The following is a 16356-nucleotide window of genomic DNA, read 5'->3' on the forward strand; positions in this document are numbered from 1 at the left end:
AAGCAAGCCGTTTATGCACTTTATAGAAACATGCAAATATTAAAACAAATATTAAGCAGAATAAACAAGGAAATCTGTAAAACAGGCCAAAAAGGTTTGCCAGATCTTTGTGGTCAAATAGTAAACTTTATATTTTTGAGTTTAACATTAAATTCTCTAACCAGCTTTTCGAGCAGTTGATCTTTTTCCAATTAAGGATAAAGGAGAATCCGTTGTTGAGCAATACATCAGTGGCATTACAAATGTTTACAAGTTCCTCAAATTGACTATATGTTGACTCCCGATTAGTGTGTATGTATATAGTACCTGTTGTTGTCCACATAACGAATGAGCATGGGGTAGAAAGCGTAGAGGTCCCTGCAGAGCACAGCGAACTCATCCAGGATGAGGAGCTCTGCCTCCTGGTTGTCTCCTTTACTGTCAGCCTTCAGCAGCTCCTCTTCAGCCACGACCTGCACCACATCAACAGCTCATCTTCTGTACTCACGTCATTAATATAAAAGACTTCACACAGCATCCCTTCAGGCCCAGCGGGATAATCCCATATCTCCATCCTCTCAGGACGAAGAGGCATTTTTAATGTCCAGAACTGACAGCTTCATATGTGGACTGCAGGTTCAGCAGTTCTGAATCAGAGTCAGCAACTAACCACAGCTAATGCCAGGTACAGTTTATTCTAAGCTCTCACCTTCACCGTCTTCTTCCTCAATTTGTCCAGTGTGGGCAGGAAGTGAGTTCTCAGCAGATCTGCTCCAGCTTTGCAGATGATTGGCTGAGAGTAGACTGGAGAAAGAGACGAGGAAAATCATACCCTTGACCTGGACCGATGATTTCAAGAACATCAAGGCATCTCTGTGTCCCTGGAGAATAATGACTCTAGTGGTGACTGCCAAAGTATCAAGAAACTGTAGCAAGTTTTTTAGTAATTTTCTGATGTTTTTTTTTCCTTACCCACCCTCTCACAGAATAAATTCATATAAATTATATAAACATAAAACCAGCAGGAAATCAAATCAAATTCAGAAAGAAATGTTACTAGTATCCTATTAATATAAAAGGAACCGTGCTGAGCAGACAATTATGTCAATTGGCCTTACCCTAAAATGTATAACTTTTCAGAGTTTGCACTTAAATTAAACGGTCCGAGGCCAAGCTCCATCTTATATTAAACACTTGAGAGTACCACATTAACTTAATAGAACACTTCACTCTTAAAGTGCAGGCATCCTTGTGATTCCCAGAGTTTTGAAAAGTAGAACAGGAGACAGCCTTCGTCTATCAGGCTCGTCTTCAATGGAACCAGCTCACAGGTTTGGGTTGAAGATGCAGACCCCCTTTCTACTTTAAGGTTAGGGTTAAAACCTAACCTGAACCATGGCTATAGGCTGCTGGGGGACTTCCTATGATGCACGGAGCACCCACCCATCCTCTACTTTCTTCTCTCTTACTCTCCAACAATTCATACGCATCTACTGAATGGCATGTCATTAACTCTGTGTCTCTCTCATCTCAATTGTCTGTAATTTTTACCGACTGTATCCATCCTTTATATCTGCAATGTATCATGTACTCTTCTTTGTATCATGTTTTTAACCTGCATGTAAGTTTTATTCAGCCCCCTCCCCACAGCTGCTCAAGGTTTCTTCCTGTTTCATGTTTCTTCCACCAATACTGCAGTTTTTCCTTGTCACAATTGCTCTAATGCTTGCTCTGCAGGTTTCAGGCTTTGTGTTCTATAAGGCGTCTTCAGACAATCTGGATTGTTATTGATGGTATACAAATAAAACTGAACTAAATTTAAAAAATAAGCTGGACTGCTTCCATGACTGTAAATAGTGTTCTTTCCTTGTTTATAAATGCACAAAAGAGAAAAGGGTCGACTAAGATAGTTTATGTGTTTGTGGAGGAAAGAAAACTCAGGATCTAATACTAAATGACATCCCCAAAGAAGTTGTTACAATCCTTGGCTCTCCGCGCCTGGAAACAAAGCAATCTGAGCAGCGGTAGCCCTCCACAATCTCATTCATTAACTTCTCCAACAGCCCTGAGGCGGGCACTTACCTGCAATCCTCTTCATCCAAGGGGCGTCATCAATGCCCAGGTTGTTGTTGAGGATCCTGAGGATGTTTCCCAGAATGATGCTGAGGTGTTCAGAGGTCACCATGGTGCAGCACTGGGCATCCGGGGGCGAGTTCTCCGGACCTTTCTCCCACCAGTAGGACAGGTAGTTACACAGCATAGGAAGGACTACCTCAATGACCTGCAGGAGACCGGGCCCAAAAGTAGTATGTGACTTTATGAAAACAGTAATTATAAGTTCTAACAAACTCAGCTCTGTGTGATCTGTGTGTTTTTCCCAACACCCTGAAGCCACATTTCAGTTTAAAAGGTCAATCTGATAGATGTTCAAATTTTATATTCCTACAGTGGCACATCCCACTTTAATGTGCACAAATTAAAAGGTTCAGTTGATTTTTACACTAATAAGGGCAGTTAATATATTATTTTTATGGAAAGGTCAGATTTTTTTTTTTTTTTTTACATCATTTAAATTAAACCGTATAATAGTATTCAGTGCTCACCACAGAAATTAAAACCATATCCTCTTTTTAAAATTACATAAAGTTGTCTCTTCATAAAATAGATAAAATTAAACTTAGTCTCTTACATAGAACACATACAGTAATTACCATATCAATACACAATCAAATATCTCATAAATTCAGTTCTTTGTCTACACTGAAATATCCCAATTTGCACTTCAGACCTGTGGCATGTCACTGTAGCGAGCGCCAGACTCGGAGACATCGTTGACATCTTTGAGCAGTCTGTCAAGACGAGGCATCTCTGGACACATCTCCTCCACTGTGTCGGGCATACTCAGGACTACAAAAGAAAATCATCGGTCAGTTGGATTTAACATATTTCTGAAAATAGGAAAAGAACAAACAGACCAAGTTTTAAAGGAGGACACTCACTGGCTCTCTCTCGGGGGGTCTTGGTGTTGAAGACAGAGCGAGGGTTGTGGGCGTTCAGATCAGGCTCCAGGAACGCCACAGGCATGGCCGCCACGAGGGTTGCCAGGCTCTCCCCCAGAGCTGGCAAATGCCTGAATATAAACATGCAAATACACATACGATAATGTTCTAAAGTAAGAAAAAATAACATGCAACATTTATCACTTGGAAGTTGGCAAGCAAATATATATTAGGGTTTGTGTGAGGACAATTTTCAATGCTCTGTCTTTAAGGATTCACAGAGCTCTCTACGTGGTACCAAGTTAATTTTAGACCATACAGCAAGCAAAGTTTGTGGTCCATTTACAACTGGTTATTTGCCAGCTTACTAAAAGTTAGAAATGGCCGCGTAACAACCAGTCAGGGAATGGAAGTTAATGTGAAAAACATTTTACAACACATTCCCTTTGATTAGATTTTCATAAAATAGCCAAATTGATTATTTTTCATCAAACTTCTGATCGTTTTGCAACAAGTACTATTTCTCATAGACGAGACCTTTAGCTGGAGTACATAACCAACAGTGATTCATTTAAAAAGCCCTGAGTGCATTTGTCTCAGACATGAGTTAATGAAAAAAGCTCAAGCTAATTGACTGTGACGAACATAACGCGGTGCGTTGATTGCTATTTCACGCTGCCTTAGAAGAGTTTAACCTCTCACCTCTCCACAAAGACGTTCTTTCCTGTTCCCAGAGAGTAGAAACACGTCAGGATTCTGTAGCACGATAGCTGCACATCATCCACTAAAACAAAGAAAAACATCCAACAATTATACACCAGTATACCTATACGCACAAAAGAAGGATAAAGACACATCAAAAGTGAACTGTCATTAGTAAGAAAGGCAAACATGCTGTGTGAGGGTATGAATTGTTTGCATAATGAACATGTAAAGATGGCTGTTTTTAAAGTACCAATTGTTGGTGCATTGGACTTTACATGGCCTTAATTCAACACCCCACCAGATTCAGTTTTATTTTTTTCTCTCTTAATTACAGTAATTAAGAGAGAAAAAAAGACCTTAATTACAGGTAATTACAGTTTTGCAGAGAAGCCATGACAGGACTGATGAAATGAGAAGAATTATTATTTATGAAAATGTGCTTCTATTTCATCCTTACTGACCGCCAGAGGCGGTGCTTCAGCACTGAATGTCTCCATCTCGCGCATGCGCAGGTCGAGTGTTTATACCAACAGAGTCACCTGTGACCCCCGATGACACCGGCTAACCTATATCTTCCGGTGACATCAGAGGATCTGTTCCTTTTCATCTTCTCGCTTTTGCAGGTAGACGTATGTCAGTAAGTTCTAGCTGAACTAAGCGTGTACTTCACTGCTGCTTCGTCGCCGGTAGCCTTGCGACAACGTTGTCGGAGCTGCGAGCTGCGCCCTCCAAAGGCTGCGACGAGCTGAGACGGGAGGTTTGTTGCGGTTTACCGCGGACACCCTTTGAGTATTTGTTTTAGTCGTTTGTTATAAGGTTGGTGACGGCGTGATACTCGCTCCCTCTCCCGACGCTCGTGTTATTATTTTCGGGCATTAGCGGTCGCGTTGCCCGCTTGACCTGTTGGCTGTGTATCGGTACACTGTTGGTTGTACCCGTTTTTCGTTGTAGTTTGATTTGTTGGTGAAGCCAGCGTACTCGCTCCCTCTCCCGACATTTGTGTAATTATTTACGGGCATTAGCGGTCTGCGTTGCCCGCTTGACCTATTGCCTGTGTATCGGTACACCGTTGGTTGTACCCGTCTTTCGTTGTAGTTTGATTTGTTGGTGAAGCCAGCGTACTCGCTCCCTCTCCCGACATTTGTACCGCCGTTATCCGCTAAGTTGTAGCCCGTTTTTCGTTGTTGTTCCCTGTAGTGGTGAAGGCAGTGTGTGCGCTCCCGCTCCCACTTTAGGTGTATATTATTACCTTGGAAAAGTAGTTTTACCAGCGTTTTTCGCTCAGCCTACTTGGGTTGTTTTGTTTTTTTTGCACAGCAAGCTGACTTGCTGGTGAAGGTAGTGCTCTCGCTCCCGCTCCCAGCATAGGCGTGTGCTGTCGCCCTTGTTGCAACACCTGTTGGTGAAGGCAGTGCGTTCGCTCCCTCTCCCAGCATCTGTTGTTTTCTCAGTTGTTGTCACCATGTTTGGTGACCACTCTTGCTCGGCCTGTCTGGCTTCTCTGCAGCCTGAAGATGGTCATGATATGTGTCCTTCGTGCCTTGGCCTTGAACACCTGAGGGAGGGGCTTTCGGAGGATCCATGCATGAACTGTAGCTTCATGCCCCGGGCAGTGCAGTTGTCCGCCCTCCTGGACAAGGGTGCCATCGAGCCGGTAGACCCCCTGTCATCACCCGGGGGGTTCTATTCGACTTACTTTCTTGTCGAAAAGAAAGACGGCGGACTCCGCCCTGTCCTCGACTTGAGGGGACTCAACAGGTTCCTCAAGGTCTTGCGGTTTCACATGCTCAGCACTGCAGAGGTCCTGTGTACCGTTGCCAGAGGGGAGTGGTTTACTTCGGTAGACCTGAAGGATGCGTACTTTCATGTCCCCATAGCACCACACCACAGACATTTTCTGCGGTTTGCCTTCCAGGGCCGCCATTTTCAGTTCAGGGTGCTCCCGTTCGGCCTCTCCCTTTCTCCACGGGTGTTCACCATGTGTGTGGCGGCAGCCCTCTCACCCCTGCAGTCGCGGGGCATGAAGATTCTGCCGTATCTGGACGACTGGCTGATTTGCGCGCCATCCCGGTCTCAAGTGACCCGGGACACGGCGATTCTCCTCTCACATGTGACCCAGCTCGGTCTCAGAGTGAATTTTCTGAAGAGCTGCCTGGTCCCCTCACAGAGTACACTCTTTCTGGGGATGACTCTGGATGCCGTTGCCATGAAGGCCTGTCCATCTCCCCGGCGCGTGGACGACATCATCCGCCTCCTTCTCCTCTTTCGGGAGGGCCGCTGTTTGCGCTATGTCCTGTATTTGCGCCTCTTAGGCAAGCTGACGGCTGCTGCCACTGTGGTCCCCTTAGGGTTGCTGTCGCTGCGTCCCCTTCAGAGGTGGCTGAACAGCTTTCACTTGGACGCCAAGTGGCACCGGCACAGGAAACTCAAGGTGTCACGGCGTTGCCTCCTTGCTCTGGCTCCATGGAGGGAGAGGTCATTTCTCCTTCGGGGCATGCCCATGGGCTCTATTGCATCCCGTCGGGAGACTGTCACAACGGACGCCTCCCTCTCAGGGTGGGGTGCTGTGTGGCAGAACCGGACAGCTCGCGGGCTGTGGCCTGCACGGGACCGCTCGGAGCACATCAACGTGCTGGAGCTTCGGGCAGTGCACATGGCACTGCAGTCTTTTCTTCCGTTCCTGAGAGCGAGGCATGTGCTAGTACGGACGGACAATGTCTCAGCCGTCTCTCACATAAACCACCAGGGGGGAACCAGGTCAGCACGGCTGTTGCAGGTGACCCGGGACCTCCTGTTGTGGGCGGCTCCCCACCTAGCCAGCATGAGGGCGATGTACTTGCCGGGAGAACGGAACCGGACCGCAGACTTCCTATCCCGTGGCAAGCCTCCGCCGGGGGAGTGGCGGCTTCATCCCGAGGTGGTGCTCAACATCTGGGACGTTTTTGGCAGGGCAGAGGTGGACCTCTTTGCCACAGAGGAGTCGACCCATTGCCCCCTCTGGTTCTCCTTGACAGGGGAGACCAGCCCTCTGGGCCAGGATGCTCTCGCCCACGATTGGCCGGAGAGTCTTCTCTATGCCTTTCCACCAATCCCTCTGATTCCTCAAGTACTGCAGAGGGTCCTCCAGCAGGGCCACAAGCTGCTGTTGGTAGCCCCCTTCTGGCCGGGGAGGACATGGTTTCCTCTGCTGCACAGGCTCTGCCGCAGCTCACCCTGGCGTCTCCCCGACAGGATGGATCTCCTGTCTCAGTTAGGGGGCCGGATTTGGCATCCCGACCCTCAGCGCCTGCAGCTTTGGGTTTGGCCACTGCAGGGCCCGACCCGCTGCTGACAGGGTGTTCGGACACTGTCCAACATACCATACTGAATGCTAGGGCGCCTTCTACCCGGTTGCAGTATGAGAACAGGTGGCGGCTGTTTTCTGTATGGTGTTCGAGCAGGGGTGAGGACCCCGTGCACTGTACAATTCCGAAAATTCTGGAGTTTTTACAGTCACTTTTGGATGGCGGACGGTCCCCGGCTACTCTGAGGGTATACGTGGCAGCCATTTCCTCTCGACATGCCCGGGTTGATGGCAACACCGTGGGGGGCCAAAGACTCGTGTCACTTTTTCTAAAGGGAGCCTTGAGGTTAAGACCCCCACAGGCACAGAGAGCTCCAGCATGGGATCTGCCCCTGGTGCTGGACGCTTTGTGTCTGCCTCCTTTTGAGCCCCTGGCGCAGGCGGAGCTGAAGTGGGTGTCTGCTAAGACTGCTTTTCTCCTCGCCATCACTTCAGCGAAGCGTGTTGGGGAGCTACATGCTCTCTCTGTGAGTGATTCATGTCTGAGATGGAACTCAGATGGCTCGGGGGTCACTCTGTGGCCGAATACGGCTTTTCTTCCCAAGGTTCTGTCATCGTCGAACCTTAACCGACCTATCCACCTGGCACAGTTTATTCCCCCTGCAGGGGAGGACGGGTTAGGACTGTTGTGCCCTGTGCGGGCTCTGAGAGTCTATGTATCTTTGACCGCAAGCATGAGACGGTCAGAACAGCTGTTCCTTTGTCATGGTGGTCCTAGGAAAGGCTGCGCTCTCTCCAAACAGCGATTGTCGCACTGGGTTGTGGATGTCATTACCCAGGCATATAGACACAGTGGTCGCCCCCCGCCATCTGGGGTGAGGTGCCACTCTACTAGGGCTGTCTCTACATCATGGGCGGCTCTGAGAGGCGTGCCCCTGCAGGACATCTGTGATGCAGCATCGTGGGCATCACCAACTACCTTCTCCAGATTCTATCGGGTGAATGTGGCCACTCCCCATCCGCTGGGTGTGGCCCTGTTGCCCACCTCTACTGCCTCCTCTCATTGAGGTATGTATTGGCATTCCTCGTGACTTTGTCGTTATGGGTCATCCAGTGCTGAAGCACCGCCTCTGGCGGTCAGTAAGGATGAAATAGAACGAGAGTTACGTATGTAACTACGGTTCTATGAATCCTGGATGACCGCCAGAGCGTTCTGTCACTCAGAATCCTTGTGGTTTCGCGAGAAGATTCTGCAGGAACAGATCCTCTGATGTCACCGGAAGATATAGGTTAGCCGGTGTCATCGGGGGTCACAGGTGACTCTGTTGGTATAAACACTCGACCTGCGCATGCGCGAGATGGAGACATTCAGTGCTGAAGCACCGCCTCTGGCGGTCATCCAGGATTCATAGAACCGTAGTTACATACGTAACTCTCGATTTAAACCATATACTGTATAAATATGGACAATGCGTCACCACTTCCTTGCACTGGCCAAACTGATGCTATTTTCCGAGGCATACGGGCGGCGCCATCTTGCGACTTTGGAGCCAGAGTCTGATCACTGCGGTACGGGAGTGGAGCCACGCAGAGCGATATCGTTGACCTCACCACCCTTCCACCACACTCACTTGAGTTTTCATTTAATTAATCCTGCGCTCTGCTCTACCTCCACCAGTTAAATAAAAAGAGCAACACAAATGAAGCAAAATCCAGAAAATGAAGGCAACGTCAACAGAAACTCACAAAGCAGATCCACCCCAAACTCATATGTTGTGATGTGGTCAAACAGGGCAGTGAGGATGGGCAGCAGAGCCACGGTCACATAGTTGATGCTCTGAGTGACGCTCTTCATCTGGGCACGGGACTGCATGAACTTCCCCAGTTTCAGCATCTCCAGCAACTTCTCCAGGTCCTCGGCTGCGTTCTCAAAGAAAGCCCTAACTCCGGCCTTGACCAGCTCCGAGCCAGACTTCATCACTGTTCTGGGAGGAGGAGGGAAAGGAACCATTAGTGTGTATACAGAAAAAAAACAACAACAGTAACATGGTTTTAATATATAAATTTTTTAAGGTAGTAAATGTTCCTTTTACAGAGCTTTGTCAAAAAAGACAATATGAACTTACCTGGTGTCGAGTGAGTGAGTGAGGATGTGCAGACAGCTCACCATCATTGCAGAATCGCTTCCTGCAACAGAGACATTAACTGTCGGTACTGGAAGGCATTCAAAACAAAGACGCGCACACACACACACACACACACACAGACAGAAGCGGTGCCAATCTTACCAAAGAGAGAAATCCTGTGTCTGACAAGAGCTGCCAGTTTACAGAACAGGCTGGAAAAAAGGTAAGGACAGAATTCAAGAAGAGAAGAAGAAAAAGGCTTCTGAGGGGAAGGGAATAAGTTAAAGTTGTATGGAAACACGAAACCCTTAGATTGAACAACGTGAGTAAATAAAAATGCTGAGAAACTCATTATAGTGATTACTGCTCCTACACAGTACCTGGTGATCATCTCCTTCTCTTTGTTGGAGGCACAGCCGCAGCTGCTCAGGTTCTTGCTAGGTGTGGACAGGAAGTAGAGACAGTGGTTCTTAAAGGTTTGATCAATCAGAGGAAGCAGCACCTGGAGAGGAGAAATTAAACGTTCAGTAAAAGCCATAGCAGCGTGTAAGAGGCTCAGATGCAAGAAGTGCTCCCAACCTTGGCAAAGAACTTGATTTCCTGGTCATGAGGTGATTTGTCTGTCTTTCCACTGGTAGCCATAGCCTCTGGATTAAGGATGATGTTGATTAGCAAGGTCAGCTAGCAAGTACATTTACTGTCTGTGTTTAAAAAGCAACACACTCACCAAGATGTGCGATGAACTCCTGGGCAGAGTCAACATACTTCAGCACCCTCTTGAGGAATTTGAAGGCATAGCGTTTTTCCATGGATGACGAGTCCTGCTCCATGTCCATTAGACCTCTGAGAGACAAAAGATCACAAGTGGCTCCAATACGATGACTTCTTCAACACATTACCAAAAGAAAGTCTGATTAGGATTTGAACTAGAGCGTTGAGGAGGGTGCACACAGGAGGAAACTAGCAGTGGTGTGGAGACAGGAGACCATGAATTTTAAATGAAATTGTAGCGATGAAAGGTGACACAAAGTCGGCGGTACAAAGCTGAACTTGAGGAAGCCGAGACAGCTGATTGACATTTACATTAACATTTTGTGGCAGGAAACATACGAAAGGGTTATCTAGCTAAAGGTAATAGGCGCTGAGTGAAATATTTAATACCTGGAGGCTTTGGACTGAGCCATGCTTTCATTAAATGCATTAAGCGCAAAATCACTGGTAACTTAGAAAGATGAAGTTTTTTTTCTGCACAGTATACAGTACAGACGAGTGTTGAACCTAGTACCAACTAATGAGACAATATGCTGATTGCTTTTACTTTATTATTCCAATTAAAGAGAAAAAGACAATGAGAAGAGGCCGACCTTGTGATGGTGTAGCCACTAATCTGCAGGAACTTGAAGAGGTCCTGGGCCTTCTCTCTGTCTCGGTACTTCTCTTTAGCAGTCAAGGTGTCATAGGGAACCAGCAGCGGGTGGGTCCCTCCTCCTGGTGGGTTAGATCAGATAGAACCATGGTCAGAAACACCACAACTTAAAACAACTCCCAAAATGCAGTGTGCCTTCAAATGCACGAGAATTATTTGGGACACCTTTGCTAACGAGTTCAGTTTTCTTCTTCTTGGCCCAGATGTTGTGGTAGTTTTCTGCCACCACCTCCACCATGCCCTGCAGGAACGAGAGAAATGCAGGTTTTATCAAACTTTAATGTGCTCTATGGTGCTGGAAACTGTTATTAAGAGCCAAACTAAAACAAACCTGTAACTCTCTAGACAAAATGACATTATGCAGGTCCATTGGAGAAGGACTGAATCCATTGCCCTACAAAAAGAAGGAATGCAAAGAAGGAGTTACACTGGAATACTGCAAAAGACAAATGCATCAGAGTCAAAAGCCCTGTTCGCATGGGATTAGTTTCACCTGGGGACGTCATGTGATTCAGAAATTACTCCTGTACGTCTGTGTTTCATGTGGCGCATTCGTACGGGATAAGCAAACTGTGTTTCACTCAAATTTACTATAAATACTTATGTCTCTGCTACTTTCCGCTTCATTCCACTGCAGGCCAGAGGATGTTTTACACTTTCTGACAGCTTTAGTGACTGCGAATCAAACGAAAGTCTTGAAAAAGTAAAAACGCACCCCCAATTCACAGAGATGCCAATTCACACTGGATTAGTATTATCACAGTACCTCTGTGTTACGAAAAATAGGGTAGGTACTTTGCGGTGTAATTGTTATTTTACAAATAACTGACAGGGCCGATTCGCAAGATCATCTACTGTGTCTGGCAGAAAGACCAGGACACACATGGATTGTGCTGGAATGTCACCACATACAACCAGTTCTCAATACTGTAAATCCAAGCACTTTCATATCATTTTAACAGCGGCCTATAGGCTCAGTCATTTCGTGGCCCATTAGGTAACAGATAGTGAATCAATAGACATTTGCTGAAATAAACATCTATAACTTTATCGTTAAGTGAAATTATGAATGCAGAACCAAACTTTACTACAGTTAGTCAGATTTTGAGTCTCCATGGTCCTTAAAAACTGATTTATTGTGTTGTTTTGTGTGTATTATTCTTGCATGTTCTTCTTAACAGGCCCCTATTATAAACTATCTCTGCATTCATGTGTAAATCTCCACAGTTAAACACCCAAGACTGAATCTGGTGAATTCACTCAATGGGAAAACATTTCTGACATCAGTACTGACTAAATGAGGTAAATGGTGTTTTGTTTTTTATAGTAAGTGGTTTGTACTGTAAATAAAAAGGTTACCTGGGACTCTGAGATCTTTCGTTGTTTTTCGCTCTCTCGTTGCTGGAACATGGCTTCTCCCTCCTTGGTCCTCTCAATGTTCCAGCCCATAGACAACATGCTCTTCAGTGACTCTCTCACTGGCCAGCGGTACGTTTCTCTCTCCTATGGATTGAACACACAAATAGGTCTGACACACTCTGTCCACAATGTTAAGACAATAACTGTGTCGCAGTTCAACACAAGAGAAAATACCAGACTAATTTCTAGATGATGATCCGAATTCATTTTTTTTTATTAATAGGATTGTAGGAAACAGGTACTGCTAGCCTTTTTAAAAAAGCCCTGCCTTGTCAAGCTTTCAGTCTGCAAACATCTGAACATCAAAAATGCAATTCTAATATGATTATTTACTGTCTTCCAAACACTTCAGAGAGAAGCTGTTTGATAAAACCTTTATCTGCAGGTAAAAGATCACCCAGCATATATTTCTTAAATGAGAAATCAGACTGTACCTTCTCACTTAAGGCTTTATACGGTTTCAGAAGTGGATGGGCTTTGGCCTGCTCATCCACATTGTCTCCATGCTTCCAGCCCGCTGACATCTGCAACAACAGTTTCAGATCGTACCATAAAATGTCCACTACAACCGCAAGTCAGTATTCGTTAGCATTCTGCACTGACCCGTCCATGTCTCTCTGTAGTATTACATGAAAATTGCCATGAATAAAAATGCACAAATAAGTGAGGGAACTAACCTTCTCTGAGGACCACTTTTCATGGGAATGCTCGGCATATTTGTTGGCAATGTACTCAAGTTTTTCAGGTAGGGAGATACTAGAAAGAGGAGATCGTGGTTAAATATTTATGATTATTTCAGTCTATTCTACTTGTACGTTTAGCAAGTAAAAGCGTACATAAATTCCACATTGTACACTGGAGTTTCCTTGACTTTAAGTAACTAAGTGAGTGCATTTTGAGACCACTTACTTGGCAGTGTTGATGGGTTTGGGGTCAAAGTTGCCCTGTGCGTCCACTGATGCCTGCTTCTCCAGTGTTGCCCCTAAACTGGAATCCACAAAGTCTGGAGGCAGGGCTCCAGCGATGGCACACAGGCATGACTTGGCCATTTTAAAAAGTTCTGCGTCATACTTCTAAACAGGAGGAAGACACAGTAGAGAGGGGGTTAGCTGTTTGGAGGACTTGTCTGCTTGGGCTACTGGATGACAGACTGACCAGAGCGAAACCAGGGGAAGAAGAGAAAAGGCAGAGAAAATAAAAGATAGAAAGACGGGGAATCCTGCACAAACTAAAGGCTTGTCAAAGACTGATAAATGATGCATCAGTTTTGGCTTCGCTTCAGCTCCACTGCTCACAAGCACTTCACTCAGCTTTCACATCCCTGCCTCTGACTACCAAGAATTTTCTCACAGGGGAGCCGGGTTCAAGTGTTGAAAACTCCAGATATTGAAAAAACAGAGAAAAGCTTTATGAGTGCAAACACCACTAGACTACCAAATATTTGGATGTGCAGAGAGAGGCAACAGGAATATATTCCTTTGTCTCCTGACACTTAAGATTTATTCTCAGACACAGAAAATGAGAAAGATAAAAAAAAAACAACTGAGAAGTATTACAGATTTCTAAAGGAATGAGTAATTTCTTGGTCTGCGCACACACACCGTAAGCTTATCTTAAATAATTTATGCAACAGGGTTTCTGGACATACCTTGTGAGAAAGGGAGTCAAAGATTCCCCAGAAGAGTTTCTTGGTGAGAAGGAGCTCCTCCTCAGAGGCTATCCCGAAGCCGCCCATACCAGACGGCAGGCAATAGTACTTCCAGTTTTGCTCATAGTGGTTGGTCAGCAGCTACAGAGACACAAGAAAAGGAAAGCATTTGAGTTCAATTTATTTAATATTACTGCACTCCAGTGAGGGGAAAATAAGTGAAAGTTTAGCTGTCTCACAGAGTATCTTAAAGCATTTTATCTAGACTATATAGATATTTAAGAAACGGCGAAAGAGATTATATAAGTGCAAAAGAGGGAGATAAATGGCTTTTGAAATGTAGGATGCCTGTGATTGCTTGCTGTAATTATCCCGCAACTCCCATAACAACTCATAGATCAAACTTAAATCAGTGACTCACTTGGAGAGGTATCTTGCAGTATTCTGAGAGCATTGGAACGTCGAACACCAGTCGTCTGAGCAGCTGCTGCATCATAGAGGGGCGCAGGTGCCTGTGAAACAAGCACGGAATTATAATTTTAGAAACTGAAAAAGAAAAGGGGTGTGGGTGGACTCTGTGGACGCTGTTTTAAGATAAAAGCAAGACAGACAAAACATAGACAGATTTATGGAAAGTTCTCAAACTCTGATTCTCCCCTGTGCAACAAACCAAATACATCTGAATGAAAATCTACATGTACTCACATCATTTTTAAAAGTTTAAGGTTATATCACGAAAAGATTCCTACAGGCCTAAGTTGTATGTGTATTTGAAAAGGGCACTTAATATTACCATTTCAGAGCAGACCTACACACTCCTTCACAGCAGGACAGTATGAAACCTATCATGAAGCAGCCTTGGTGGTAAATATCCAGCTCGCCTTTAACTCTTTCACTCAACTGAGTCTGAACAAAGCTGCAGAGGCCTTACTTGCAGATAGCCAGCAGACACTCCTCAATGGCGTCCCTCTGGGCTTTGGTGAGCGAGCGGCCTTTGGAGAGCCGGTAGATAGTCTGCAGAGTGGAGTCGATCAGCTGCGCGTAGTGCTCTGTGCTGGCGAAGAGAGCGGCACAGCGGGTCAGCAGGGGCAGCAGGGCCGAGCCGATGTACCTGTTCATGGCCAACGCGGTCTCTGTGGTGCTCAACACTTCCTGCGGGACAGAGTAGCGAAACTGGCTGAAAGATGGCCGCTGAAGCGCAGGATCCACGCGGGCGAAGGTTTACAGAAGGCTGTGATTAATCTAATGGGATGTAATGTAATGAGTAATGGGAGTGGGGTATGTGGGGAAAAAAATTTTGAGCTCACTGTGTCCAGAGACGCCGAGGCTCGCAGGTCAGGCAGGAAGCCGACCTCCAGCATATGGAGGAGGAAGCTCTGGTCCTCGATGCCGTACACTCTGTCCAGGAAGAGCACCATGGGGGCCTTGTGGTCCGGACAGAAGCAAGCTGACATGTCGGGCTCTGTCACTGTGCCGTCTGCAACACATTATAAATAAAGAGGTATGAAGATGTACATTCTTTGTAAACACTGTTTTTGTTATATAGTGGCAATCTCATACTAGTGCCAGTATTTTACATTGTTTAAGTGCACAAAGGAGGTGGTAAGAAATCTGGAAATTAAGGGAAATTAGCTTTGAAAGAAAAGGTGATGAAAACAGAGGAAATTCAGAAAGAAGAAAGGGAAACACGGAGGGGGGGAAACAAACGTTAATTGGTTTATAATACATGGTTTATAAAGCTAAGTAGGCGCTTCCAGGTATGACACTGTAAGCTGTTGGAAACTATTAAAAGGGCACAATCTTGTGAGTTCCAGCAAGATACAACTTACTTTCTTATTACACAATGTCAGACAGAAAACAGGATATGAAGTTTGTTCTCTGCTGCTAAGGGACACCGTTAAGAATGTGATGAACTAGACACATTTTTTTTAACGCAAGGCACAAAGTGGAGAGGTACTAAAACACAGCGTTGGCAAGATTTTCCTCCATAGCAGAGACATACGCAGAGAGAGAAGTGAGCATTCTCTGCTGAATGATGCCTGCTGGTGGGAGACAGACATTTATAATGATATACCTCCAGTTGGCAGAGCTGAGATGTGAAATCATTCCAGCTTCCTTGATCCGGCAGCGCAGCATATAGCAAATACTGAACCAGACCAACTTTATATTAGCTGGACTACGCAGTAAAGTAATGTGACATGTTAGTTCAGCAAAAACAGATTCTGATATACAGTAGCCTGTGTTTCTGTGTAAATTCAGTTGTTCCCAAAGCACAGCTTCAGCCTTGAATCCAGACCAAACACTTTTTTTTTTTTTTTGTCTCACTTTTGGCTACCATTAGAAGCTCTTTTGAAAATCGTCTTTAGCTTCATTTATTTCTGTCAATCCGCATGACGTCCCTCTAGAAAACAAACAAACAACAAGGCCAGCGTACCTTTATTAACCACAGGCATGTTGAGGGGGATGCTGATGATGCCGACCAAGTCTGAAGTGGGGACCAGAGAGCGCAGGATGGCTCTGATACGCAGGGCCTCGCCTTTACCGGCGTTAATGAGCTGTAAGAGAAATATGATATTAATAAGGCTGAATGCTAAAATTTAACATGTGTTGCCTGGAAAATCTGATGAATACTTAGTATAATAGCTGAAATAGTTGATTTTTCTTCACCAAAGCAACAAAAGGACTGCTATTCTCTTTTCATGTTTACGTGTAACAGTGAAAGAACAGATACTAAAATGATCCGATTTTGCTAAGATGCAACTAAAAGGCAC

The 16356-nt window shown here is 45.5% G+C and overlaps 1 protein-coding gene across 1 annotated transcript in view; it reads right to left on the reverse strand.

The window, feature by feature from the left end:
• Window positions 1–16356, reverse strand: part of ryr3 (ryanodine receptor 3) — a gene marked incomplete at its 5' end in the record, with an annotated part of 108795 nt that overhangs the window by 22305 nt on the left and 70134 nt on the right. Inside the window, 24 exon segments of the mRNA XM_084560095.1 lie at window positions 307–452; window positions 689–783; window positions 2062–2260; window positions 2768–2886; window positions 2979–3109; window positions 3681–3762; window positions 8713–8951; window positions 9093–9153; window positions 9255–9304; window positions 9473–9594; window positions 9672–9739; window positions 9820–9935; window positions 10457–10580; window positions 10684–10759; window positions 10850–10912; window positions 11878–12021; window positions 12372–12461; window positions 12615–12693; window positions 12847–13010; window positions 13586–13726; window positions 14007–14097; window positions 14517–14737; window positions 14893–15062; window positions 16020–16140. Coding sequence (XP_084416221.1) covers window positions 307–452; window positions 689–783; window positions 2062–2260; window positions 2768–2886; window positions 2979–3109; window positions 3681–3762; window positions 8713–8951; window positions 9093–9153; window positions 9255–9304; window positions 9473–9594; window positions 9672–9739; window positions 9820–9935; window positions 10457–10580; window positions 10684–10759; window positions 10850–10912; window positions 11878–12021; window positions 12372–12461; window positions 12615–12693; window positions 12847–13010; window positions 13586–13726; window positions 14007–14097; window positions 14517–14737; window positions 14893–15062; window positions 16020–16140 — 2912 coding nt within the window.

Source organism: Chelon labrosus (assembly GCF_963514085.1).
Source record: "Chelon labrosus genome assembly, chromosome: 14".
Lineage (NCBI taxonomy): Eukaryota > Metazoa > Chordata > Actinopteri > Mugiliformes > Mugilidae > Chelon > Chelon labrosus.